Source organism: Sebastes fasciatus, chromosome 8 (assembly GCF_043250625.1).
Source record: "Sebastes fasciatus isolate fSebFas1 chromosome 8, fSebFas1.pri, whole genome shotgun sequence".
In the NCBI taxonomy this organism is placed as follows: Eukaryota; Metazoa; Chordata; class Actinopteri; order Perciformes; family Sebastidae; genus Sebastes; species Sebastes fasciatus.
Window position 1 is genome coordinate 15679722 of NC_133802.1, and position 27834 is coordinate 15707555.

The window sequence follows — 27834 nt, forward strand, 5'->3', positions numbered from 1 at the left end:
AATACCACGATGTAAGAATACTCCATGAAAAGTCCATTCAGAAATGTTAATTTAGTAAATTAAGGAAAACTGTTGCAAGCAAAGTGTAGGCCTACTTAAAGTACTCAAAAGTAAACATGCAACAAAAAAAAAAATGCTAATACTGATGCATTCATGTTTAAGTAGAATTGTATGTGTTATGGTTGGTCAAGATGGAGCTAATTTTAGCTACTATATTTGGCAGGCATTGGTTTGGTAGGTAATCTATCACAATTCATAATATTTCATGAGACAATCATATCTTTTGTATGCAAAATGTTAATCTGCAAATTAACTATAGCAACTATAGCTGTGTAATAAATGTAGTTGAGTAAAAAGTACAATAATCGCCTATGCAATGTAGTGGAGTAGAAATAGTCTACAAAGTAGTATGACATATTTATTCTCTAGTACAAGCACAGTATTTGAGTAAATGTACTTTCACTGAATATATACATTTGAATGATCAGTATTTTAAGACACAAAAACAAGCCCATTTTATTGTTAGAGGAGATTCTCTATATTCTGCATGCTTTTGAGAAATGATGACAGGTCTGTTAGGTTTAACCTGCCCTGGTTCATAACGGCACCACCCAGAATGAAAAGATCTAACTGGTTTTGACTCACATTAGGGCACGATTCCCTTGTGCTGGTCTGTCTTGTTTGGGAATGAGTCAATTTGCACAATAACTTGGGGTAATTCACACATAACAAACAGATTTATTAAGGACTTTTGATGTGACAAGCACGTGGGAATAGACAATTGTTTAGAAAGAGAGGTAGGAGGGAGAGAAAGTCCTTTAAAAAAAAAAAAATCTATGCTGATAGAGGACTGAATCTGCCTGTAGCAGTATTGTTATTTACCTTACACAGCCACATGCAATGCTCATGTCTTACCAGAGGGAGGCGACAGCATTCAGTTGAATCTTCAGTCCATCAGACATCACAGCATCCAAGGAGTTGATCTAGCTTTGGTAATTGCAGTGGTCGAGTGTAACTAAGTACATTGACTCAAGTACTGTAGTTAAAGTTTAATTTTGAGGTACTTTCTCATATCATATTATTATCATATTAAACTTCTACTCCATTTAAGAGGATAATATTTTACTTGTGACTCAACTACATTTATCTGACAGCTATAGTTACTGGTTACTTTACAAATGAAGACTTTATGAAATACACCACATTGTAGCCTACAATAATATACAAGATAATTAATGAGAATATAATAATCATTTTTTTAAATTGCAAACAAATCCAGTGGCTCCCTGTGGATTTTTAAAAAAAATTTGTGGAACTGTTTTACATTTTTGTTTTTATTTATCGCTGTTGTAGGACTATGGTACGACGGTACGACGGAGTATTAGGGCCACATTGAGGAAAATAAATAAATCTGAGATTTCGAGAATAAAGTCAAAGGTTTATGAGAAAAAAAGTTTTTTTCTCGTAAAGTTACGACTTTATTCTCGTAACATTACGACTTTTTTCTTGTAAGTTATGACTTTATTCTCGTAATATTAAGACTTTTTTTCTCGTAAAGTCATGGCTTTATTCTCGTAATATTACGACTTTATTCTTGTAATATTAAGACTTTTTTTCTCGTAAAGTTATGACTTTATTCTCGTAATATTAAGACTTTTTTTCTCGTAAAGTCATGGCTTTATTCTCGTAATATTACGACTTTATTCTCGTAATATTAAGACTTTTTTTCTCGTAAAGTTATGACTTTATTCTCGTAATATTAAGACTTTTTTTCTCGTAAAGTTATGGCTTTATTCTCGTTATATTACGACTTTATTCTCGTTATATTCCGACTTTATTCTCGTAATATTAAGACTTTATTCTCGTAATATTAAGACTTTATTCTGTAAATCTCAGATGTTTTTTCCCTCAATGTGGCCCTAATACTCCGTAGTACATTTGCTCTTTGGCCCTCACTGCATTAGACTTATATACTATATACTTAGACTATAAACTGTGTTACCTTCATCACAATGCTCAAATGTCTTGCAGCTTCAGACAGATTGTTATTTTCTTGTTTGCCTCAATGTGTCTTTAGACAGTAAAGGCTGCTGACCCCTGATCTAGAGGCTCTATAGTATAGAGCCTCTAGATCAGGGGCTACATTAGTATAGAGTCTATACTAATGTAGCCTCCCGAGTGACCCGTCAGTGTAACGACAGTTACCGTTACAGCACCACTCTGAGTCATCGGTCCAGGAGCTGACATTAAAGTAAGTTCACCAAGAGTAAAGTCCACAGAGAGAGAGCTGAATAATAACTTGATTAGAGTCCAACTCGTATAAACTGGACGACTTATTAATTAAAACGAGGGAACATCTTTACATTATTAAAGTTAGCTGTACGTTAGTTAAGCTAACGTCTTTTCAAATGTACTAGCTTAACGTGCCTCGTTCGCTAACGTACAGTCACGAGCTAACTAGCTTGTGTAATTAACAACCCGAGGGACATCTTTGAGATGATATAAGTTGTTTAATGTCAGTATTTTTTATTGTTTAGTTTGTTTTGGCTAACTTGAACAACAATTTGGTTCATTTTCAATCACGTTAATACTCTGTACGAGCACTAACTAACACAACTAACTAGTTGAAGTGGGTTACCTTTAGCTACATGACGTCAGCCTGTTCTGGTGTGACTGTAATACAAGCAGGGAAGGAAATTAGCACCTACATGTTTTTTACAATTTAATGTTTTCATCAACTAAAATGCCAAACAATATTACCATAAATTAAATAGGGATAAATCATGGAATAAGATAAGGTTAATAAACAAGAAACATTTATGAAACTTCTTAGTTTGCTGATGATTCCTAGTGACTTCAGTTTTATTACAAATAAAATGTGTATGTTTTTTCCAATTTAATTACATTTTTTATCAACTAAAATGCCTAAAAAAACGAGTGTGAGAGACTTAAGCAATTTCTTTTCCATCTACTGACACTCTCACATAATCACAAACATATCTCCTGCAAATATGAAATTTGACTTTTTAATATTTAATGAGAGCTTATTGAGTTGAAACCATTTCTACATTTCCTCATTTGTGTTATTTATTAGAGTGTGTAAGTTAGTATGTGATAAAAAAAAATCATGTTGGTATCATCAGCAAACAAAATAGGAAAAGAAAATTTACAAGATAGTGAAAAATCGTTAATGTAAATTAGAAATAATAAGGGTCCTAAAATAGGTCCTTAATTGGTTGTATTTATGTAACATTACTTGTTAAATCTCTCTGTTTATATCCCTTGTATGGATCAGTTAAAAACACTGGGTTAGGAAAAAACTGATAACGTACACAGGGAATGAAATTATCACCTGCCACCTGCCAAATAACAGGGTAAATGTTGGCTGTGGCAGGTGAAAATGTCAGGTCACCCGCCACCATGGCAGAGAGGTTTTCCTTATGTTAAGAAATATTATTTAAAAAAGCAATTCTAAAGCCTAAATTAAATATATGGTAACACCACAAATTTCATGGTAATTAGGTGATAATTAGCAAGTTACCTCTTTGAAATTTCTTTGGAATTACTGCCAAATTACACCAATATTTACCTATAAATTTGAAAATTACTTTACTATAAACATTTTTTAATAATTTTATTCTGCTATTTCTCAATAGCTGGTAATTTATTTAATACATTTCCAGGAAAAAGAATACAAAGTTAATTGATATGCTTTATTTCCATGTCTGCTGGTAAATAGATGATAGTTAGCAAATAACTTATTATTCAGGGCCCTATTTTAATGATTATATACTATATTAGCATATAATGATTAAATCATGTTTATAATAAAGTAATTAAAATTTTTAGATACATTTTAAGTAAATATTGGGGTAATTTGGCAGTAATTCCAAAGAAATTTCAAATAGGTAACTTGCTAATTATCACCTAATTACCATGAAATTTGCGGACCTGTAAAATTAAGTGTTACCAAATATAGTCATGGATTAAGGTTACATGATATATTCCATAATTCTACCATCTGATACCACTGACTCAGTGTTTACAATTTTAAAGCGTTCTACCTAGATTCCAGAAGTGGCAGACAAAAAAAATTAGTGGCTGGTAGAAATGTTCAGTGACCTGCCACAGTGGCAGGTGAGGAAAAAGGTTAATTTCAGACCCTGAATACAAGTAATGTTTTTCCTTGATCTCCATCTCTAGAGTGAAGGATGTCATCCTTTCCCCAAGCTTGTAGAACCCTCCACGTGTCACCTTCATCCAGAGAACACGCCTGTGAACCAGTTGGGATGATTTTGAGCCAAGGTGGATGTTTGACACATGATCATGGGCAGATGTTGGGACCTGAGCTCGGTCTGATGGAGATGTCAGAGGTTGAATATACACACCTTCAGCACCTCATCCAGGCCCACATGGAGGCACACATTGCTCCTCCAGATGTGCCTGATGCCAGATCTGCTACATTGACGGCTAAAGACGGCACTGGATCCGTGGTGATTTCCCCTTTCACAACCACTCAAGCTATTGACCTATCAACTTCAACTGAGGAACACTGTCTGGTGATGCCAGGAGAGAAGACACCAGCTTCTTACGGAGAGGTCCCGGGTTTTGTGCTGGCCAGAGTCAGAGGTGCAGACAGCCCGACTGAACCACGCGCCAACAGCAGCACATCTTCACAGAACCGATCCAGATCAGCTGCTAGAGTCTGCTTGGAGAAAAGGTTTAACACCCTGTCTGCTGACACCCCAAGACAGCAAGATATTCAGTCTGCAGTTCTCAGCAAGTAGGCGTCACTGATATAGTGCATTGCTATTTGTTAGTAAATATAGCTCCATTATGCTATTTTTTATCGAATGTACAAAATCTCTCTTGTTGTGTTTCAGTTTTTGGACAATGCTTCAGCAGTCTGCAGAGGCTCAGGAGGCAGCCATACACTCCCAAATGCACAAGTGGATGAAAACTGACAGGGCAAATCCTTATGAGGTTTCCAGCCCATTTGTAGGGGGTTCATTTAACCCAGTCACCAACACGTGTGAACAAGTATGATGGAAAAAAAAATCTAAATGCACTTTCTTACAGCTTTATAGGAGTCACAGGTAGAATTCATTGTTCAACTGTTTTTTTCTTCCTGTTTTAACCTCAGGTGATTGGCCATATTCCTCACATGGTTGAACCTAACAACCATCCAGGTTTAATCTTCCCCACGAGTTTCTCGTTTAATTTCCGCCCAGAAAGGGTTGTTACAAAAGCTCACTATACAAGCAAGTCAACAGAAGAGCAGCAGTTGGCGAACACAGAAAGTAATCAGTACTTATGTTTTTTGTTGTTGCCTACTATGCTACACTGCAAATACATACGATTGTGTCTAACTTATACAATCATGTTTTTCATAGGTGATGTGGCGACACACGCTGCCCTCAGGAAGCATGCTAGTACCCACAGCTCTCAACCCATCAAGGCTGCTACGGCTGCCCCAGACTCCGCTGGAGAATCAGGGAGCAGCACCAGAAGAACAGCTCAACCTCATATGTCACTCATTCAGCGCAGGGAGAGACACAACACTAAGGAGAGGGAACGCAGGTGAGCAGCCACACCAGCTGAAAGTGTCTCTGTCTGCACAATTTGTGACATGGTCTCATGAAATACTCTATAAATATTAATGTACTTTTAAATCAGAATTTGATGTTTTCATTCTAGTCACAGTCATATATACTATCTTGGGGTGTGATATAATATTAGTTTCACATTTTTTAGTTTGTGTGTATGCCAAGATTTGCCGTCACAACAGTGTCCAAAAGTACTCCATCATTCACTCTCTGTTCACTATTCCCTACATAATAAACACTCAATAGTTTAGTCTATTGTATAGTGAGTTGTAAATTGAGATTTTGGACAAATACTCACATTTTTTACCACTACTGACGGGTGTGTGCTGCGTTACTGTAATTTACACATCCATCAAAGGCAAAGCATTTCTTTGTGGTGTTTTTTTACAAATACTATGTGTGTACATGCTGTGGACATTTTTGTTCTGTAGTGGGAATTTCGGTGGAAATCGATTAGCTGACAAACAGAATATATTAATCTGTAAATATTTTGATAATCTATATATAATTTAGGTCAAGCAAAAGTGCCAAACATTCCCTAGTTCCTGCTTCTCAGTTGTGGGGATTTTCTGTGTTGCTTCATCTTATGTGATGGTAAATCAATAATGTAAGGATTGGCCGAGTGGTGGATGGAGAACACACGGAGGCAGGAGAAATCATCGCCCGGTGTGCTTTATTTGTAGTTTACATCTGTAACATCAGTTCAGTCTGGTTTTGGTGAGGTTGGGGGAAAAAAAACGATATACAAAATTGGAAAAAAATAAAATAAATGTATATAAACTTTTCAAAAGAGCATAAGGAATCCGTCAGTCGACAAAGAAAGGTTAGGATAGGCCCATGGCTGTTGGGCATCTAGCAGCAGGCTTCCAGCAGGTCTGCACCTGAACTGAACCAAATTCAACTCCCAACTTTTCAACAGGAAGCTCCTCCTGCACACACAATTAGTGTATAATGAATTAAGACAATAAAATAACATTTCTATATAAAACAACCAAAATATCTAACCATTATTCTAATTGTCATAACATAGAAATATTAACAATATAAATTGTTTAGGGTACTCCTACTCCACTCAACATGGTACAGTCTGAATCCCCTCTACTATATGGCGCATTGGATTCTCTCACTTCCTGTTTGGCAATTTGGACCCATGACCAGCAGGTGGAGCTCATTAAAAACATTTTGGTGAATTGAAGTCAAATATAACTAATTAATTAATTTGAATTGAATATTTATTTAATAGTTATTTTATTAACAATGTTTATGATGGCAGTATGCACACTGAAATTACCAGAAATGCCTTATGCAGAGCCTCCATTTGAATCAAGTGGACGTAGAGATAAAAATGCTTGTATATATGGACTGTGGACATTTATCTTTAAAAAAAGAGCCTGAGTGGGGAAAAGTGTCAGTAAGTTAACACAGTAAAGTTTTATTCAGTGTTTACCAGACTTACCTCAATGGATGATGAAGTGGTGGAATCTGAATGTGTATTAGGATGTAGCCCACATTACATTTTAAATATATTAAATAAATATAAATAAATAAACACAGGAGCCAGCCACTGAAGATGAAAAATGTAGTTGAAGATTTTTAAAATATATATCGATCAAAAATAGCACCACGATTATAAACTCACAATCTGATCCAGTAATAATGTGTTTGGTGATTTGCACTTAAAGGCGTCAAGGTTAAAATACAGAAGATTTTTAATTTTAGACATCTATTTGGATTAACAATATTTTATTTCAGCTACTTCAACAAATACTAACACAGTCACTGAAATGCTGATGAAACACATTCAGACTATACGCAGCCTATATACACGATCCTGCGCACTCAGAAATATGAACATATAATCTCCAATATTATAGGAATTATGTTCCATCAGTGACAGCCGACACCAACTGACAGCTGTCTTTGTGAGTCACAGCTTTAACTTCCACGTGCAAGAAAAGGACATGCAGAGGTTTTATTCTAAGCTGAGGATGACTTGACACTGTAATATCTGAATGTAAACCAAGTATGCACATAAAAGCGGTAACTTTAGACAGCCCTGAGTAACAAACTAATATCTAACCTGGATTCAGATTCTGACAAACGGTAAACCTTCGATAATTAATGTGCTTTGATACGGACTGAATGACTGTGGAAATAAAACAGTGTCTGGCTCTGTAAGAGGGAGGAGACCGAGAGAAACTCCGGGTTTGTTAAGGAAAACCTGCCAGTAACTTTTCTTGGTCTTGTATTATAATAAATTGAATATTTCTTGGTTTTGGAGACATTTGATGATGCCACCTTGTGCTCCGGGATACCACAAACGATTAAGTGATTAATCAAGCAATTAATCTAAGATTAGTTGATGATAAAAATAATCGTTTATTGCAGCCTTAGATAGATATCATGATGTCTTCTGTAAACCAGTAAAGTTTGAGAGACACTGATTATAAACATTTGTATTGTCTTTGCTTCTGCACAGGAAGAGGATTCGTCTGTACTGTGATGAGCTGAACATGCTGGTGCCGTTCTGTGAGTCGGATACAGACAAAGCCACCACCCTGCAGTGGACCACTGCCTTCCTCCGATACCTCAATAAAACGTATGGAGACACCTTGAAAGAGGTAAGTTTGTGTTGAGAAATGTGTCACTTTTTATGTGGATGTCCAATCAGCCTGGCTCTTGTGAGGTTATCGTTGCCCATGTGTGCATGATATCAGAGCAAGTCGGGATCAAGTCGGACACAAATCTAACCGGCATGCATTGTGCGGCGATCGCCGGTTATCGATTCTGCCCAGGCCTGGCTCATCTCGAACGAGCCAATTGATTGATGTAAAGCAGTTTGGCTGACTAATCCTGCTACTGAATTATTTGAGACTTGAAACCTGGGGCTGGAAGATAAAAGCTTAATTACATTGCCTCCTGCTGCCTGAGTAATAAATAATGCAGCTGACTTTTGTTATTCAAATCAAATTCTTCTTACTTTTACACTGTAAAATCATATAAACTTTATTATTTTACTGTGATGGAATATCTAGGGTTGCTGTCTGTGGAAATTGATTTACATAATAAGAAAATACATGGCAGCAAATTAAAACAACCTACCACATTATGCTGACCGTATGCAACACCACCACCACCTGGAGTAAAAGAGAGGGGCAGTCTAGATAGGCACGGACTAAGAATAATGTAGTATCTGTCATTAACCACAATATTTTTGCTATTCTCCCCCTTTACAGGAGTTTCAAAGGACATTCACTGATGAGAAAGGACACTTTCTTAAAGCCAGCCCTTCTTCAGGCCAGGACCCAATCCACCGGAACATGGACGACAATCTGAGCATTCCTCATGCGGTAGAGCAATAACCCTCTCACTACTTTATCTAATAAATCAGCAAGATAGTTGAGTACATTTTAATTCAATATTTAAGCTTGGGTTGTCCCATGCGGTCTGGATATGTGTTAGGTCAATGTGTTGTAACATTTTTCAATGACAAAAAGCATCCTTTTGAGAGGATCTCTGCTTCTGACTGCATCACAATGATTTAGAAAGTGGAAGGTTTCCCGTCTCAGACCACGTGATGCTCAAACAAGGCTGGTTTTGTCCAGCTGCATCTCAAAACCACAATTCATCAGGCAAGTGTTTGAAGCGTCATGCCATTTCTTCTACCGCTAATAAATTATATTCCCCCTTAAGAGACAATATTTGTACAAAAAAAAAGGGCTTTTCATAGAGTCATACACAGGTGGCACTGTTTCCCTTTGAAAACTGCAGAGATAGTGCTTTTCAGCTATCATACATTTAGCAAGTTTTAACTTTAAGTGCACCTTTTATACGCTTGATTAAAATTTAGTACATTTTTAATTAAAATAAGTGTTCATACAGTATGTTCAGTTTTCTTTTCCACATACATCCATTGTTTAGTCATATGTTAGTGTAAATGCACTTAAATATTTAAATTTCAATAATTTTGCATGGAAATAAATGTTGCTACTTTGTTATTTAATGGGATTACTTGATTTTCATGGTGTTAAGCATATTACTCTGACGTACAGACTGTTCATTTGATATGTAGAGAAGAGTAATGTTTTACTGAAAAGTGGCTTTATTTGTTCTTTCTTACAACATGTCGCTGTAGCATCTTACTGTACATACAACAGTCACCCACAAATAATAAATAGTATTTCAGGTCATGTATATTTAATAGTTACAGCACCGGTAGTACATAGTGGATGGGGTCATTGTAGTTTAAAAAAAAAAAAGAAAATAAGAAAAAAAAACGTTGCTCCTAAGAGTCTTAAATTTATTTTACAATGTCTGATTTATGCATCCACAAGTTTTATTTTGTTTTTGATTCTCAGATCTAGAGAATCAACTTCATATGTAATAAAAAAAACAAATAAGCTGTAAAAAAAGACTATCAAAAGTTTAACGTTTTTGCATTAATCTACACAATATCTGGGCACCTGGGTATTTGTGTTTTTTATTCCTTTTAAATACATACACAGCTTGTTGACAGAGGCTTTTGGCCTCTGTCGCCTATTTCCATATTTTACACTGTAAGCTTGTATGTTGAGGTAACACCTGTGATTTACATTAATGGGCCATGCACATTCACTTCAGAGACAGTCACTGTTGTTTTCAGAGCGTCATCTGCCAGTTAACCAAGGTGACGGGGGCATTGAAAAGACATGTACAAAGTTTTTATACACAAAAGGACTCATCATTCATTTTCCAGTTGTTTGTAAGTCAAGTCTTGTTCTGTGATACTGTAGTATTTGGAGCAATGGACTCTTCTGTGCCTCTGTCCACTTTATTTCTGGATGTCATCTTGATGTTTTTTGTCTCTGTTGATCTGGTATTCATGTCACTCCTCGGATGTTCCTCTATTCCTCTCAAAATATCACACCTGTTTGATGTTACTCTTCCCATCTGGTGATACAAGTATTTAAATAAAGAGGGCATTTTTGTGATCTCTCTCTCTTCTTTCATTCCTTTATCCCCTCACTTATCACCCTTCCTCCTCAGGATGGATGGCATCAGGTTGCAGGAAGTCATGTTTAATGGTTTTTGGGGTTGGTGGATTTTCCAGCGGCCACTGCTCCCTGGCAGGCTGATGTGTCACAGATTCCAGGAGGTCCCTGGTGCCCAGTCCTACCTAACCTGCCTGACTCTCCAGGCTCACCTGGATCTCCATCACCTCCATCACGCCCATCTTTGGCATATCCAGCTACTCCAGGAAGACCTGTGGACAGTGTACAGGGAATGAGCCGAAGACAAGGTGCAGAGGTTGGTGACAGACTTGTATTTTAAGATGAGAACATACTTCCTACAGTTTTGCATCATATTATACCATGTTGTGGGACAGTCTTGTTTGGTGTTAATGCCACTAGTACAAATTATACCACAATAGACTTTTCTCACATTGTCACTGTTAACATTAATGATGGCTCTGTTCCATTTGTGCCATTAAACCATTCATGTATGTGTGTGTGTAGTACGCCTGTTTGACAATTCAAAATGTCTGCAATGAGTATGGTTTATATGTACAGTATAGTAACTTATATGTGAACAACGTTCTAGCTCTAATTAGAGTGTACTGTATGAGGCCACATACCTTGGTGTCCTTGGTCTCCAGTTGGCCCATCAACAGCTTTGCCAAGGGTTCCCTTATCACCTTGCTCACCGAAGTCACCTGTTGTGAAGACAGAGAAATGTAATCAGTGGTGGAAAGTATACCTAGCTATGTATACAGTACTTACCTAAGTGTATTTACTCAAGTACTGTACTGTACGACTTTGTTTGAGTGCTTCCATTTTATGCTTTTTCTCTACTTAATTTCAGAATACTGTATGTACTTTTTATTGTCTCTTATTGAACTTTTACTTAAGATAAGGATCTGAGTACTTCTTCCACTACTGATTTTGATGATTACCTCATGTCATTATACAACTGATGAGGCGCTGATTAAGTGATTTTTGTGCTCCCACCAATAGATAAAAAATCCGTACCTCTGGAACCTGGGTCTCCGAGTTCTCCCGGCAGGCCTCTGTACCCTGGTGGTCCACGAGAACCTGGATGCCCAATAGAGCCAGAAACTCCTGACTTTCCTGGAGTCCCTGCAGGGCCGGGGCGGCCCACCATTCCAGGGGCCAGGGGTCTTCGGAGGTTAGCCGCCAGCTGTGCAATCTGGTCTGCGTGATAGAAAACACCAGAAGGTCAGTTATCCAGCTTAACTTTTATTCAACACTGGAGTGAATTTCAGGAAAAGATTAATTAAGATGTCTCACCATCGATCATTGAGCCACACAGCTCTCTGATGTGCTGCTCACTTGTCAGTTTACCCTGAAACACAAGTAAATGAGACATTTTTTTAAAGTGTAGGCTCAAAACAACATTTAATATGCGTCAATCAATCACAAGCTTTTTACATATAAAAAAACACTTACGGGTACGCCTGTCTTTCCTGCAATTCCAGGCAGACCCTGCTCCCCTTGGAAGCCCATTATTCCTGTTTTTCCTGGAAGCCCTCTTGCCCCAAGCTCTCCTTGTGGACCTGTCACGCCCTTAGGTCCCAGCTCACCCCGCTTTCCTTCCTATAATCAACAAGAATTATCCGTTAAATAACTCATTACATTTTGCAACAATGAAGAAATCAATTTCTTCCAAACTGGAGCTAAAAACATCCACAAGCCTCTGATTTGATCGTTGACTAAACACCAGCCAAGGAGCAAACTGAGTCTGCTGAGACAACGCGGGGGCGGATTCATATGGCGTCTTGTTGCTTTATAATTACTACGACGAGCACAGCAAACAGTAAATGAGACTACAAGAGCGAGGCTCATCAGTACCGTGTCTCTAATTCCATAAATTGCGCTGCGGCTTAATGCGACTCGTCTCTCCCTTGTGGCAGGAGCAGCGAACAGGCCAATAAAGCTAAAGCAGCAGTACCTATCTCTAATTAATCCTATTAAACCTGGAATGTGAAGCAGAATCATGTGCAGTGACTCTGACAAGTGGGCAACAGCTCGGAGCTCGGCTCCATTTTTAATGTTCAGTGAGGGAGCTGACACAGAGGGAGTTAGGAACAAACTTGTGCTGCTAAATACACCCACACACAACATCTGATCGAACTATGTCTTGTGTTAATAGAAGGACTTCTACTATGTCTACAAAGTTGGTTTGAATGAAGCACGTCGATGTGGAGTTATGAAACACGGCAAAGAGGACACACAAGAAACAAAATGTAAACGAAAACATTGATGTAGCTCACCTGTCCTTTTTGTCCAACTGGGCCAAAAGGACCCTGTTGATAGAGGCATATGATTAGTTAAACACAGTGTTACAAAGCTTACACTCAATTTCTAAAACTTTATTTATATAGCACCTTTCATACCGAAATAAAAGTGATATAATGAAATAAATAAAAGAGGCAATAAAAAACATTTTAGAACATAAATACAATACAATAAATATATATACTTTTTTTAAAGTAACAACCATAAAACATTCTAATCAGAAGCCAGACCAAACAGCTAGATTTTACACTTTACATTTAAAGATATCAACACTTTCAGCTGCTCTCAGATCTTTGGGCAGAAGAAAAACTAAAAGCTGCCTCACCAGAAGTTTTGTCCTGCACTATGGAGCGACTAAATAAAAAGTGACTAATTGCTGTTGACAAAGTCTCTAGGCCACTAACACTGTGCGTTTGGATTCTGATCGTACAGTGAAATTTAGGAAACTACTTACAGGCTCTCCGTTCTCTCCTGGTAGACCATCACTTCCTGCCACACCCTAGACAGACAAACAGAACATCTGAATTATTTGATTCAATCTCACAACTCCAGTTTTGTTTTTTTGAATGTCTTTTCTCTTTTTTTGAAGAATGAAAAGTAAAGTCTATAATCTCTTGGGCTGATACACCAGACACAATTTTTCCAGTCTCTATAGAATGTTTCAAGGGAATTGCATTGCTAGGCAACAGCTTGGGTCCGTGTTTACTTCCTGTCAGCTGATGTCATTCACATACGCTGCAGCAGAAAGTAAACGGGTACACATTTTGAATGTTTATGTTTACAGCTGTGAAATGGTTTATTACAAGCGTCAAAATGCTGGATGAAGACTATCACAGGGCATTCAGTGGAGATCATACTTAACCAGCTTGAACTTGGACTTAAATATTTACCATGTCTCCTTTAGCTCCATAAGCTCCAACTGGACCCTATAGGGTTGAAAAAGGAGAGAGAGAATAAATGAGAGCCATGTAGAGATATTTGTGGAAGGCCGGCTGTGGCAGAAGGAAGGGGGATGAAGGGAAGTGAGGTGGGCTGGTTGAGGGGAACCAGGAGCGGTATAAAGACGGGCTTTGTTCTGTCCTCAGATCCTGAACAGGAGGCCTTTTTGTGTTTGAGCTCTCTGCTGGCTGCAGTTTGTGTTTATACCACTGAGGAAGACGTATTGACATACAGTACCTGGATAGTTACATATCTCTGCTCTGTCTGAGTTGGTGTGAAGATATGCTGGTGTGCAAAGACATTTGTTAAAGTTTCATGTTTGAATTTGAAAGGAGTGGCCCTTAATGAAGATATGTTGGAGTTTTGGGGGCTTTTACCTGCTTTTGTTGTTGTATTTTAGGAACTGTATTAGAGCTGGAATGGTTTGTCAATTAACTGATAAGTCAATCAACAGAAAATGGACTATTCAGCAACTATTTGAGTCACGTTTTAAGGAAAAATGCCAAAATTCTCTTGTTCCAGCTTCAGAATCTTTTTCTATTTGCTGCCATTTTATAGGCCATGTGATTAATCAATGAATTGAGAAAATAACTGGTAGATTGATCAAGAATAACTAAGAGAATATATTTGTTATTATTATTATAAGAAAGCTGCAGTATCATGGATTACAGTGGATGGCGTTAAGCCCTGGGACACATTTCATCTTGTTGTACACGTCAGACTCACCCTTTCGCCAAACTCTCCACGGATTCCTGTTGGACCTGGAAGACCTGGATCCCCCAAGGCTCCGTTTACCCCCTGCAGTACATGACAGACACAAACAAACACACATACACACACACACACACACACACACACACACACACACACACACACACACACACACACACACACACACACACACACACAAACACACACACACACACACACACAGCAAGTGAGTTAACTGAAAATTAAAACAAAAACCTGATAATGGTTGGTGATGTCATGCATCTAACCTGGAAGCCTTTCACTCCCTGAGGACCGAGGTTGCCCGTTGGCCCAATACCTCCCTGTTGGAAACAGGAAGAGCGTACAATAGTAAAACAAACTGGATATTAATGGAAATTCATAGAAGCAGAAGTATAAAAGAAATGTGCATGCTGGTTGTGTTAAGCATGATTCATTATGCAGTACAGTGTGTGAGAGAAGTGTGTTAATTCCTATGCTGTTTTATCTCTTTTTTTCCCTCTCCGCAGGGTCTGATGTGAAAAACAAAGACCTCTCTGTTTATGAATTCCTCCTCTATGAATACCTGCTCTCATCACTGGCCCTTCATTACTGCCTCCACCTTAGCAAGCCACTGAATCAGCCGCAGCAGAATATCATTAACTTTGAAGGGCAGTAGTTTATTATCTTATGCTGTATGCTGCTATGCATTGTGGTCTTTTAAGATGGGCACTTTACATTCATTTAATTTCGTTTTCATTATTGATGCATTCAAATATCCACGCTGTTTGCTAGAACAGTGCGCTTTAAAGTGTTGGAAACTGAGTCTGTAAACTGGTTAAATTTAACAGACCATCTGTGCAGCAGAAAGTCTAATAATTTGGCTTCTAAATGGGCCAAAGATTATTTTTAAATGCCCTATAATAGATGCTTTTGAAGCTTTTATAGCTACACAAGCAGTGCAGCAATGTGACAACAGATCCATGTCGCCTTAGTTTGTTGTGTAAGCGTTAACTTACAGCCACTCCTCTGGGTCCTGCTATCCCCCTCTCTCCTGGGACGCCGATATCACCCTGAGGGAGGAGACGAAAGACAAATCAGGAAAGTTTAGAGCCCAGACGCAACATTGTGGGGTTAAGTGACATGTCAGAGAGGCTGTGACCCTTCCCCCCCACCCCCCCAAAAAAAGCCCATCAGATACATACAGGAATACCTGGCTCTCCAGAGGGTCCCGTCTCCCCGGTCTTCCCCGCATCACCCTGATGTAAGAGAATGGAGAAGATAAAAGTTGTCCTCCATGGTCCTAATCTCATCTTTAAGGTTAAAGTCTGTTTTTATTTTCTTGTAATACTCACAAATTCTCCTTTAGAGCCCTTTGCACCAGCCTTTCCTTGTAGACCCTGGAACACACAATAAAGTGGATGTTACAGTCAAACTGCTGCTTAGACTGGAGAATCAAGGTAATGAAGGATTTAAATAACATCCTTTATTATCAATTATACAGGAAAGTCTATTTCAAAATACTCACAGGAAGTCCGTTTGGTCCTTTCTCTCCAACTACTCCATGGCGTCCAGCATCACCCTATCAACACAGACAACACTGTGATATCAGCTTTACTCATATAATCACTTAATGTGACACTTTAAGCCCAAAGCGTGCAGAAAGAAGAGATGCAACTCACCTTCTCGCCATCTAATCCTGGTGAACCATCTTTGCCATCTCTGCCAGGAATACCCTGTAGAAGACATCACATATGATCCTCGTGGTTCTGAGCGGTGATGTATATTAAAAAATGTATAATTAATAATCAGATATGCACTTACAGGCTCCCCTTTGGGTCCGGATCCTCCAGGACCTCCTTTGGGACCAATTTTACCCTGTTGAAAGACAAATTAGGGGTGTCATTCATACATATTTGACCTACTTGTGAAACTAATAGTCGCAAACTAAAAGTCTTTTACTCACAATTTCTCCTTTGGGTCCTCTGAATCCCTGTGGTCCGTTTTCTCCCGCATCACCCTGGAGACATCAGATGAAACACACACAGCTATTCATTGATGGGACCAGCCGTCTGTTCAGGATGTTAACTCCTAATCAAACGCTGTTTTTTTTTTTATTTCAAGTGCGTTACAAACAAGGAGAGACTCACTGTCTTTCCAATGATGCCGACGATGCCATGTTTGCCCCTGAAACCAGGATGGCCCTAGAGATAAAGGAAGGAGAACAACTGTAAGTACACAAATTCAAATGTTTGCATCGTGAGCGATAAGAAGCTGAACAAAGAAGGAGTGGTCATGCTCTAAAAGTTGCTTACTCTGTCTCCTACAGAGCCCATTGTGCCTTGTAAACCTCTGAGACCACGTGGGCCCTGAAACACAGCATCAGAACATCGTGAAGGCACATTAAAACATCAACAAAAACAAAATGAAAACTCAGGTAACAAGTGAAAAGTAACACAAGTTCTAAATCATCTTTCTCACCTGCAGACCCACAGTCCCAGGAATACCTGGTGGGCCAGGTGGACCACCATCACCCTAGAGACAAAATAGGATACTTAGGACGGCAACAAAAAGACAACTGACAAAAAGACGAGCAGCTGTACTCAATAAAACCAATATTTTGCACATACAAGGTTAATTCTACTCTTATTTAACCTCATTAGCCACATTATATCACTGACAGCAGCCAAAATATCTCTCTCATATAATAAACTCACCTTCTCTCCATTCTTTCCAGCCTCTCCTTTGTCTCCTTTATGCCCTGTGTGGCCCTTAATGAGCAGAAATACAGACATGGTGAGTGCGTATGAGGAAATGCTTTGTGGGTGACATGAGTTGTGTATATTCCCACGGATATATTAAGAAGCATATAATTCAAAAGAACCATGTCACAAACTATATTTACCTTGAATCCTGGCATCCCAGAAGGACCAGAGGGACCAGAGGGGCAGATAGCAGGACACTGCAGAGGACAGAGACGACACACTGAGGACTCTACACTCACTGCATGCATGCAGAGGGCGCATCTTCAGTTTACTGTCATTATGCTGCTCCCACAGGTGCATGAGAACTGAAAACTTACCAGAAGGTCACCGCTAAGGTCATGAAGAGTACCAGGAAGACCCTGACAGAAGGAGAAATGACAACACACGGTAAGAGACCTTTTATAAACATTAATACATCCCTGCATCTGTGAATCCACAGACATTCAACGAGAGATCCACTGGGTGGCAGTGGAAAAATACAGTTTATAATAGCACCAGTTATCAAATATATAATGATAACTGCACTTACTGGTGGTCCATCAGCGCCAGCAGGTCCGGGAAGTCCTGCGAGACCTTCACCACCCTGAGAAACAGATAGATAGCACCAAGATTAGTGACAACTTCAGCACAACTTTAGCTCAAAATAACTATTATTGTGTCAAAGTTAGAGTCAATCTGTAACATCTCAGCTTACTGAAGTCAACTGATCACAGTTATTACTATCAGTTGTGGTTGTAGAGTAACACTTAAAGGCCCCTTCCACTCAAAAGATGTGTTTTGTCACTTCGCTTGGATGTTTGACCTTGTTTGACCTGAAGTATGTCTTTCCTGAGTTTGACACTTGACGGCTGTTTTCAAATTGATCTGTCGAATGGGGAAATGTTTCTCCGTGCTTCCATTAAATCTGAGTTTAAGACTCAGTTTAAAAATGTAGTGACATTGCAGCTAGTTTGGAAAGTCATGGTCCAATATGCAACTTACACGTCGAAGGGGTGAAGTCGAAACATACAGTAGGAGACATTTTGTTAATTAAACTTTTTTTTACCGAAAAATATGTGCATATTGCATATTTTTAGCCAGGCAATTTAACTTTTTTGTGGAAAAAAGTAGTATTTTCTGTGTCTTGAAACATGTGTGGAGAGGATCTTTAACTACTCAAATTACAACCTGCCTAATGTTGGTAAAGTAGATGTTCAATAACTCTTCATTTGACCTCTTGCTGCATCTCTGTTTACTATAGCAACCATGACAACAATACTAATTGTGACCCAAACTGTATTTTCAATGTTAACCCCAACCTTCTCACCCAGGCAATAAAATATCTTCACACTTCTGCTAACAAAATTGTAGCAACTTCCGAAACTGAGCGAGCTTTTAATTACACACTGGCTGAGTATGAGCATCGGATAATCCAAATAAAGTGTGTAGAGACCCAGTAGAAACACTAAGCCAGTCCACATACTGAAGGGGTTATTCTTATCCTCCTAATCCTGTTATGTTATGTATAAATTTAGGGCAACATTTAGCTGGTTGATTCCAGCAGAGATATGAGATTAAATAAAACAGCTGGATCTCAATCAGTATCAGATTTACTATTTCAACTGCAGAGGCTTGTGTATGAATGTCGCTGCTGTTCCCTATTCACATAGTAAATTAAGTTTTCTGGGTATTGAATCAAAGATGTAATAAAATAGATAACAGGAATCTCATTGAATCAGAGGATGTGGCTCCTCCATGAGGACGACAGGAAGTCTAATGGATCAGATCAGAAACTCAGATACTCACTGCTGGACCCTGGGGTCCGACTCCGCCTGGCAACCCGTTGGTTCCAGGTAGTCCCTAGAAACAAAAGACATCAGAGCACATGTGTAGATGTAGCACACAATCAGGGGCTACAACATTGTATAACATGTACAAGCTCTCAGGATGATAAACAAGCTATAGTGATATGTAGAAGTAGTCTTTCTGCACATAAGAGTGATATGAAAAGACAGTGCTGTGTACTCACTGCAGCTCCTGATCTCCCTCTGCCCTACGGAAGACACAGGAAGGCAAATTAAGTCACAAACACCGAGGGGATGATTAGATTTGCTCGCAAAATCACTATCCACCATGTGATTTATCACTGCATTAAGTCCGCTTTGAAAGTTTGTCCCAGGTCGCTGCTGAGAGCTGGATGTGCACTTTTACAGTCCAGTTATATCAGAGCAAACTATTATATAAGTGGTCCTCTGACAATATCTGACACTGCCGCTTTCAAAAGTGTCAGCTGAGGGCTACCTAAGTCTGATTAGAGCGGAGTTATAGCTCTGACTTTACAGGAGCAGAATTACTTAATTCTCTTAGCATGAAATTATCCAATGCAGTCTGACGAGGAGAAACTGCCTTTGTTCCAAAGATTGGTCTCGGATAAGATGGTATACGACCAATATCCAAAATTGGCTAAGGTCACTAAATATTTATTTAACATTTACACCTTTAAACATTACGTTGGGGGTGCTGGATGAAAATTGTCCCCAGATACTAAATACAATTATTCTTTTCGGTAAAATATTTACATTCAAAGCTCAATCAAGAAATAATCTGAATCTTAGTTTCCTAAAAAATACATTGCAAAGCCAATTTCTTTTGGAAAAAAATAATTGTTACCAACCACCAAAAAGTAGCACAACACAACATGAAATGTAAAACATTTGCTGTAGTGAAAATGTTTTGGTACTGTCAATCTAATTATTTAAATTACTGAAGAGTCCTATCCGTATAACTTTATTTTTGTCTTTGGATATTTATTTATTTATTAAGTGTTTCCTTTACTTTTTATTTTATTTTAAGGTTATATTGTCACGTCGTCATATTGCCGTGTTTATTATGTGCATTTTGCCTGTATTAAATAAATGGAATGGTATGTACGATAAAGCATCAAGGAATGAGAAGTCTTTCAGGCTGATATGGTCAGTGTAATAATGGTTACACATCAGAGGACTTGAGGAACGACTGCTGTGTGCCTCTGTGATATTTCGTAGGTGTTACATAGTGTGTGGGGGTACTTACAGGAGATCCAGGTGGCCCAGCAGGTCCAGCGTCACCCTGTAGAGAGCAAAGCAATATGCCACAATCAGCCTCTCAGACATAATTAAACCAAAAAGAAACTGTAGCCCATTTCGATGTCCCCCCTAAGGCCTTAAACCCTGAACCCTCAGGGACTTAATTGAGTGTGAGAGGCTGCAAGGGATTGAAATGGTATAGATACGACAGCACTTTGTGGCGACATATCACGTTACCTTGACAACACCAATTATGGGTTTTTATCTTCCAGGCTTACGAGAGGACAACTATCCTTCTAAAATATCATATACCCGCTGCGCAAAGGATTGTGGGTCAGAATAGCCAGAAAAACATGCTGGCTTGCAAACTGCGAAATGCGACCGGATGTAGTAGGACATCCTGGTATTTTTGGCATACTGCATTTGACATACTATGTACTGGGACATACTACATGTTTTTCTGCCATAGTATGTTAGTAGGGGTACTGGAACGCACAGCCTTTGAACTTAATTGAAGAAAATCCCCTCCCACTCTGACTTTCCTCCACCTGCCTCTCTACTTCCTGGATGGGCGGAGCCTCAGAGTTAATAAAGGCAGCCGGCTCACCTGTGGCAAACCTTTGTGAGAACAAAGAAGCCGGCTGGCCTCATGGATGCCTCGTCCCTCTGATAGTTAATCTGTGTATGTGATCTGTAAGTTTTCTTTGCTTTAACTGCATTTAGAGCAGCTTTAGTAGTTTATGGTTTATTTGTTGTACTGATAGTAGTAGTAGTCAGTAGTGGTAGTAGTAGTAGTAGTAGTAAGTCAGTAGTGGTAGTAGTAGTAGTAGTAGTAGTCAGTAGTGGTAGTAGTAGTAGTAGTAGTAGTCAGTAGTGGTAGTAGTAGTAGTAGTAGTAAGTCAGTAGTGGTAGTAGTAGTAGTAGTAGTAGTCAGTAGTGGTAGTAGTAGTAGTCAGTAGTGGTCATATCTAGTTTTACATAGTAATTGTTTGATGTTAAATTGTCTTTGTTGGATTATTAATGATTGAAATTAAGAATTATGACGTTTAGATTAATATGCTTTGTTATACTTTTTCCTCTGTTAACAGATAAACCAGTTGAACTATCCCATAATAAAAGATTGGACTGGAACTCACCTGTCCAAACAGACAAGCTGTTGAGTAGGTAATAATCCTGGAACCAGACTATCCTAAAGTGATCTCAGTGTCCCTTCAAACTAAATGGTCTTCAGTGATGTTTGTATCCATGTGTGGATGTAATAGAAATTTTTCTTTCTTTCTCGTGACTGAAATTTGGGTTGATTTTAAAAAATGCATGCATGTGACAGAGTACATGGAGCCAGTGTTTACTGCGTACGATTCAAACTAATATTATCAGATTAAAATTTATCTGAGAAAGTTGCTTTTTCTTAATATTTTCCTTTTTATTCTTAATATTTAATTTATTACTTTTCTCTACTTATTTCTTTCCTCTACTTATCTATTATTATTAACGTTAACTCCTGCATGCCTTCAATAAAGTGTATATATATATATATATATATATATATATATATATAAAATAATTAATGACTCTGATTGCATATGTAGTTTGGTTATCTGTGCAATCCCAAAATAATTGTCAATGTCCATGTATGTCTTCCTCCTTCCTAACTTTGTTTGTCTACATGTACCATCCATTATTTCTGTCGGTAAAAAAATTACTCTTACAAACTAGTTCCATGAATAAATGATCAAATAGTTTTCCTGTGGAGCCCCTTCTTCTTTCCCCTCCATTATCATTTCTCCTCCTCCTCCTTTAACTCTTTGTTTACCTCCTCACAGCTGTATTTGTGTTGTCTGAGAGGTGAGAGGGCAAAAAAAACACAAGTGTAACACGGTGATGTTACTTATTCACTGCATTCCTCAGTGTGCAAACTAGACAACAAAGTATACTGGCACACAAATCAGAAACAATCAGATGTTAGGTAGCTGAAAATGACTTGTAAATACTATACTGAGCAGATGTGTCTGAAATTAGAGACATCTGTACTGTTATAAAAATGAACAGTCATCATCAGTGTTAGCTGATTACCGCTGTACACTAGCTTCTGCTCTGTGTCAAACACCACCAGTTTGATCCTGTTTGCAGCCATGGCAGTGTAGTAATCTAAGTAATTGGAGACACTGGTTGATGCAAGCTTCCTCATTTGGTTGGCTAATTAGTTGGACTGCTTGGGGGCGGGGGTGAATTTGCAGTGTTACATTGGAGGTCATTCAATCTGTATTCTCTCATATCTTATATTTAATGTGCCTACCACTTTAATCATACGTGTTGTAATTCTGTCTCGTCTTGTGTCTCTCAGAGGATAGCACCCGTCTCCCTCGGTGTCGGGCCAACAGATCATCATCCCCTACAGTCTCTCAGGTTGGTGGGAAACAGTCTGCATTCCGGGCCGGATTAGGGAAGCAGCAAGAAATAAATCCGATTCTGATCCCTCATTAAAAATATTCCCACCAAGAGGGTGAGCCGGCTGGATAAATCCATGCTGACAGAGGAAACTTGTCCTGGATAGACCCTCCTAAAGATTTTCATACAGAAGCAGCACCCAGTCAACATGCAGTGTTCCTGCATACATTTGTGTCTTTCTACTGGCTGACTTCACCTGGTTGATTAATGGGGGTTCAGTTTAAAGTAGATGAGCTCATAAAATTCAATTGGGTGCATCTTTAAAGCGTATCCTCGGCATCGCAGAAAGATTAAAACACACTTACTGCTTCCCCTGCGGGTCCATCCTTCCCAGCAGAACCATCGGGACCTGTCAAACCCTGAAGAGAGAGCACATAATTCTGTTATACATCATCGCCTCGTGCTCTGCTGTTATTTTGAACATCAATCAATAATCCTTTCACTTACATAGCAGAAACTACACTCTGTTTAGGCTGACATTCCTTGACAAAGACAAAAGGCGGTGTGTCGATAGTATAAGAGTCTGTGTGTGTTTATTGGACACTTACGTCCACCCCTGGAAGTCCCGGCAGGCCTGGTTTTCCTGCTGTTCCTGGTATTCCTCCTTTCCCTTTGGCACCCTACACAGAGATTTATGAAGTAGTGCACAATAAATCAGTTATCTACCCAACAGAACGGATCTAATATAAATTCTAATATTCATTTCTTTTAGCTGAACATCAGCCAAAAAAAAAAAAAATACAAAGGAGTTTTTTCTTATCCGAATCAAGGGTTTAAGGATAAATGGATAGAGGGCATCATATGCAGTACAGATTGTAAAGCCCTTTGAGACAAAAAGACAACAGGTCTCTCTGTATCAGGATTTTATTAATGTGTACTCTGGTGGCGCACATTAAAAGTTGCATTAAGATTTTAAATTACGATAAAGTTGTACTAATTTAACAGTTGTTATTTTGACATATTGTGGGAAGGGTGTTGCAGCTCTTTTTCTAAGTCGAGAGGAGGGTTTAGAAAACATAAATAACACTGGGGAGGGCCTTGCTTTGTTAAAACGTTCATCACCACCCCAATAATTTTCATACAGCCCCGAAATATGACTCGACTTGTTGAAACTTACTGATTTTCCCGGCAGCCCAGAAGGTCCGTCTTTGCCCTGTTAATGAGAAACAAAAAATAAGTAATATAGCCTGATACCAACACTTCCAGTGACTACAGTGATGATTGTAAAGATTGAGTTCTTAGTGTAATACCAACAACAGAAGTATTAAAGTGACTGAAGCAGATGGGATATGCTGTTTGGCTTCTGCAGAGACTGGGGAGGGGTGGGGGACAAACAGTACTAAAGCGAGCTGATGCTGACTGGTCACATGATAAAAGCTTCAGTGTGGTTTGTACAGGGGGGGCTGGAGGTGCAGGGAGGAGGTGTGAGGTGAAACTCTAGATGGTCTCACAGGGTTGGGGAATGTATGAATGGGATCTCTGTGTGCCTAAACTTTACTGGACTCACAAATAATCACAACTTAAGATCTCTTACATGGCTGTACATCATTTAGAATGTTTTTTTTTAATTATTTAACAGTTAAGTTTGATAAAAACCAAAGACATAAGGGATATAGGATAGGAGGATAACATTGTTATCAAAGTTTTTCTTCTTACTTGACTTCCCCGTAACCCAATTTCCTCTTAGAACTTGTGCAAATAGTCATCACATCATTTTTACCCTATATTTTTTCACCATAACATCATATCCTACATACCACCAAAACCCCTTAAACAGTAAGGAGTCTGGCAGCTTCTTGTATTGTCCACATTTATTGACAAGATACAATGATGGAAATCCACACATATCAGGCTGACTGACATTATACTGTATGAGTAAAGAAGTCAAGCCATTCACAGTGTGAATATAATGTCAGCTTTGAGGGGTTTAACCGGAAAGGATAATTAACCAGACAGTTTTCGCCCCACAGAACTCCATTCAGTAGACAGACACTTAAACCCTGCCTACCCATCCACTGGTCATACTGGTAGGAGGGGCTTAGGGAGGAGTCGGTGCGATTAAAAACCATCATCTAGAACGATTCAGCCACATTTATGCACAAAGAAAACACTTTCTAGCAAAGATAACTGAGTGGGACATTGAATGTCTACTGACTAAATTATCACTTTAGAGACTGTGGCACAAATAAAAAAATATTATTCAAAATGTTGGTGGTTTTGATCTGTAACTTAACATCCCATTTTTCTTAAAAGATGAGGAAAATAAATCGGGTAATAACTCACAGAAAGAAAAACCCCATTCAATTGAGACGCTAACATAGTTTTCTTATTATTTTCTTAACATATTTTTTCTTATTTACTCACTCGAGTTGATTATATCTGATATCGGCACAAAAAATTACAAGGCGCATTTGTATTAAAGTAGAAAGAAGCTGTTGGAGTCTGGTCAACTCACATCAGTGCCATCCTTTCCCGGGGGCCCGAAGGCTCCTGGTGGCCCTGGAGCTCCTCTGGGGCCCGGCCTCTGCAACACAAAATGCATCAAAATCAGGCATTTCTCCCTGAGTAGTAATATCCTCTGTTTCTTTGACACCACTACTGTATAGCCTAAATGAGGGTTGGGTTGTGGTTTGACATGAACTGAATAAAGTAGAAATTGATGACAAATGTTTTGTATTTTGACATCAACAGTATGATAAGAACATTTTAAAAGGGCAAAATTAACAAAATTGAATAATTCTTAATATGTAACTAGACATTAATTCAATTCAACTGCAACTCCCTGAAAACAATGATGCGAATACGCATGCGTAAAGACTCTTTATATCCCCCTTGACGCACAAGAGGAAGGCTAAACTAGATTTCTATGAAAAACGCAAATAAATCCGTAACTCGCAGTTCATCTAAACAAAATAAACTTATTTCATTGAGGACTTTCTGAATGAGCTCTTGCTCCTTCAGGGAGCCTGAGTGAACAGAGGTGGCATTGTGCGCTGTGGCACTGATCTCCAATCCGCGCATTCCACAGGTCCAGGGGAAAACATAACCCCAACTTCACCAAATAGTGCGAAAGGCACAGCCACCTGCACAAACTTAGGCTGATATGAGAGAGTAAAAATAGACCTAGAGAAGCAGAGAGACTAAATACCCTGGGTCCTCATTCAGTCAATGAATATTGTACGAGAAGTATAAAAATATGAGAGGAAGCATCAGGGTGGAGAGCACACAGGTCAGGGCTAAAACAGCTGTCATCATCAACACAAGGCATGGCCTTTATTATCAATAGGTGGACCCGCAGGTGGCATTAACTTTCTGCAATAGCTTAGTTAATAAAACATAAAACCAGCAACAAAACACATTACCATTAAGATAAGATGCAGGCGGCTAAATGACTAAGGGATGCGGAGCTTGATGACCCTTACCTGGGCTGAGGATGATGTCAAAAGCTGGCACAGTACGAGCACCCAAAGCGCAGAGAACACGGCCATGGCTCCTCCGCTCGCCCTCACAAATCCGAGTTTATGCGGAAAAGGTCAAATCCCTGGTTCCCGGTCCTCTCTCACTCCCCCCCAGCGTCCTTTGCTTTACCTCACGGTGCACAGCTCCTGAATGGCTTTCTCTTTGGTTCCAGATAAACCCGAGCCTCCAGCTGAAGGGGCTGAACTCAGTCTGGTGCACTGACTGCACACACAGGGGTGAGGGGGGGTGAGAGGAGGAGGAGGAGGGAAACTGAGCAAACTGAGGTGAAACAAATTCGGACGAGCAGAAAGTAGGCTGAGCTAAAAACGTTAAAATATGCGGGGGTTCCTGTTTTGACCAATTAGAAAGTGACCTACAAATCCATGTCTGAAAAAATGGGACCGTCACTGTGTAGAAGTAGCCTACACTGACTTAAAGGGTTGCTCCAGCAATTTAGTAGGCTACGACACGTCCATACAGTTTGGGGACTCTTAAGAGACATATTCAAAAAAAGGTATGGTCAAAACTGAAGCAACAGAGGACAAAATATCCTGAGCTGATCAGTCAAGCTCCAAAATACATTTCCCATGATGCAACTCAACAGCAAGTCTTTATTAGACCCCCCCTCAAAGAATGCATATAGCTAAGAAGTTAAAGTCAATTGATCGTTCCATGGCTACGCTTTCGCCATTTTGTACTGAAAGCGACTACCGGACGCTAGTAAAACGTCCGCCTACAAAGTGCCGTACAACAGTAAAACAAAATTATTTCTATTCTATTGTCTTCATTTTAATGTCTCTACCAAAATTTCCTGTGTTGAACAATAAAAATATGAATATGCATACTATTATAACTATTATATAACCTACTTACTTATTTATTTATTCAACTTTTTGCCCGGCCGCTTCCCAGAGGAGCGTAAAGTTAGCGATGGACATAAATGAAAGTCAGAAAAATCCAGCACACTGATTTTGAGAATAATCTTAAACTTTTTCATATCAAAGACCTCCAAAATAGATATACAATAGACCACAGACCATGGATGTACAGTATAAGAGCTTGTACCCATAGACAGATCGAACTTTAAGGTTGGGGGTTCACAAAAAGAGTCTAGAGGGAATGTAATGTGTACAACGCAGTGAGGTCGAATGTATTGGGATGTGTGTAGCCAGAACGGAATGTGACGTGAACGTCTGTGACAAAATCAGTTGTATTGTATTGTTTTCTATTGGAATGAACTAACTGGCCGCGAGCGACGAGGCGCTGCACAGCGTGCGTGTTTGAGCTGAACTTTTGTCAGCTGCCATTTTTCTATTTATTCCTTATTCCAACGGAGAGGAACAGCTGATTGGTGAGGTTGAAATGAGGTATCTGATAAGATACCTCCTCATTTACCTCCTCATTTCACTACAAACACCTTAATAAGGTGAAAGCTGGCTGGAGGGAGATCGCCTATTTTTGTCATGCTACTAGCACTACTGGCCGATAGCTGGTTGTTTGGGAACAGAGATGTTAATTCATCCACCACATTACAGGCTTCACAGCATACAGCCCATGGGTGTATTATAAG

General features: G+C 39.0%; 3 protein-coding genes across 6 annotated transcripts in view; 2 read left to right on the plus strand and 1 right to left on the minus strand.

The window, feature by feature from the left end:
* The first annotated feature begins 2148 nt into the window (after window positions 1-2148).
* On the plus strand, window positions 2149-10018 carry LOC141772617 (uncharacterized). The gene is made up of 7 exons (XM_074643799.1): window positions 2149-2251; window positions 4204-4783; window positions 4884-5038; window positions 5136-5300; window positions 5394-5580; window positions 8086-8227; window positions 8843-10018. The coding sequence occupies exons 2-7, from the start codon at window positions 4212-4214 to the stop codon at window positions 8966-8968; spliced, it is 1347 nt and encodes a 448-aa protein (XP_074499900.1). The 5' UTR covers window positions 2149-2251; window positions 4204-4211; the 3' UTR covers window positions 8969-10018.
* col9a3 (collagen, type IX, alpha 3) lies at window positions 9837-27072 on the minus strand. The gene is made up of 32 exons (XM_074643805.1): window positions 26228-27072; window positions 25261-25329; window positions 23923-23958; window positions 23354-23425; window positions 23111-23164; window positions 20365-20400; window positions 19322-19345; window positions 19099-19152; window positions 17843-17896; window positions 17631-17672; window positions 17454-17510; window positions 17266-17319; window positions 17030-17083; window positions 16864-16917; window positions 16699-16752; window positions 16515-16568; window positions 16373-16426; window positions 16231-16284; window positions 16077-16130; window positions 15904-15948; window positions 15754-15807; window positions 15568-15621; window positions 14839-14892; window positions 14567-14638; window positions 13792-13827; window positions 13356-13400; window positions 12877-12909; window positions 12053-12199; window positions 11894-11948; window positions 11615-11797; window positions 11221-11298; window positions 9837-10848 (listed from the first exon to the last, which is right to left on the minus strand). Exons 1-32 carry the CDS (start codon window positions 26291-26293, stop codon window positions 10664-10666), a joined length of 2037 nt encoding a protein of 678 aa, XP_074499906.1. The 5' UTR covers window positions 26294-27072; the 3' UTR covers window positions 9837-10663.
* The window catches only part of kcnk15 (potassium channel, subfamily K, member 15), a 28150-nt gene continuing 21247 nt past the window's right edge, over window positions 20932-27834 (plus strand). For 2 of the 4 annotated variants that reach the window (XM_074643800.1, XM_074643802.1), the window contains exons 1-3: window positions 20932-21039; window positions 21446-21521; window positions 22702-22763. The gene's annotated coding sequence lies outside the window, so the exon portion shown is untranslated. The remainder of the gene's footprint in view (window positions 21040-21445; window positions 21522-22701; window positions 22764-27834) is intronic. The other 2 variants (XM_074643801.1, XM_074643803.1) reach the window with 1 other exon arrangement.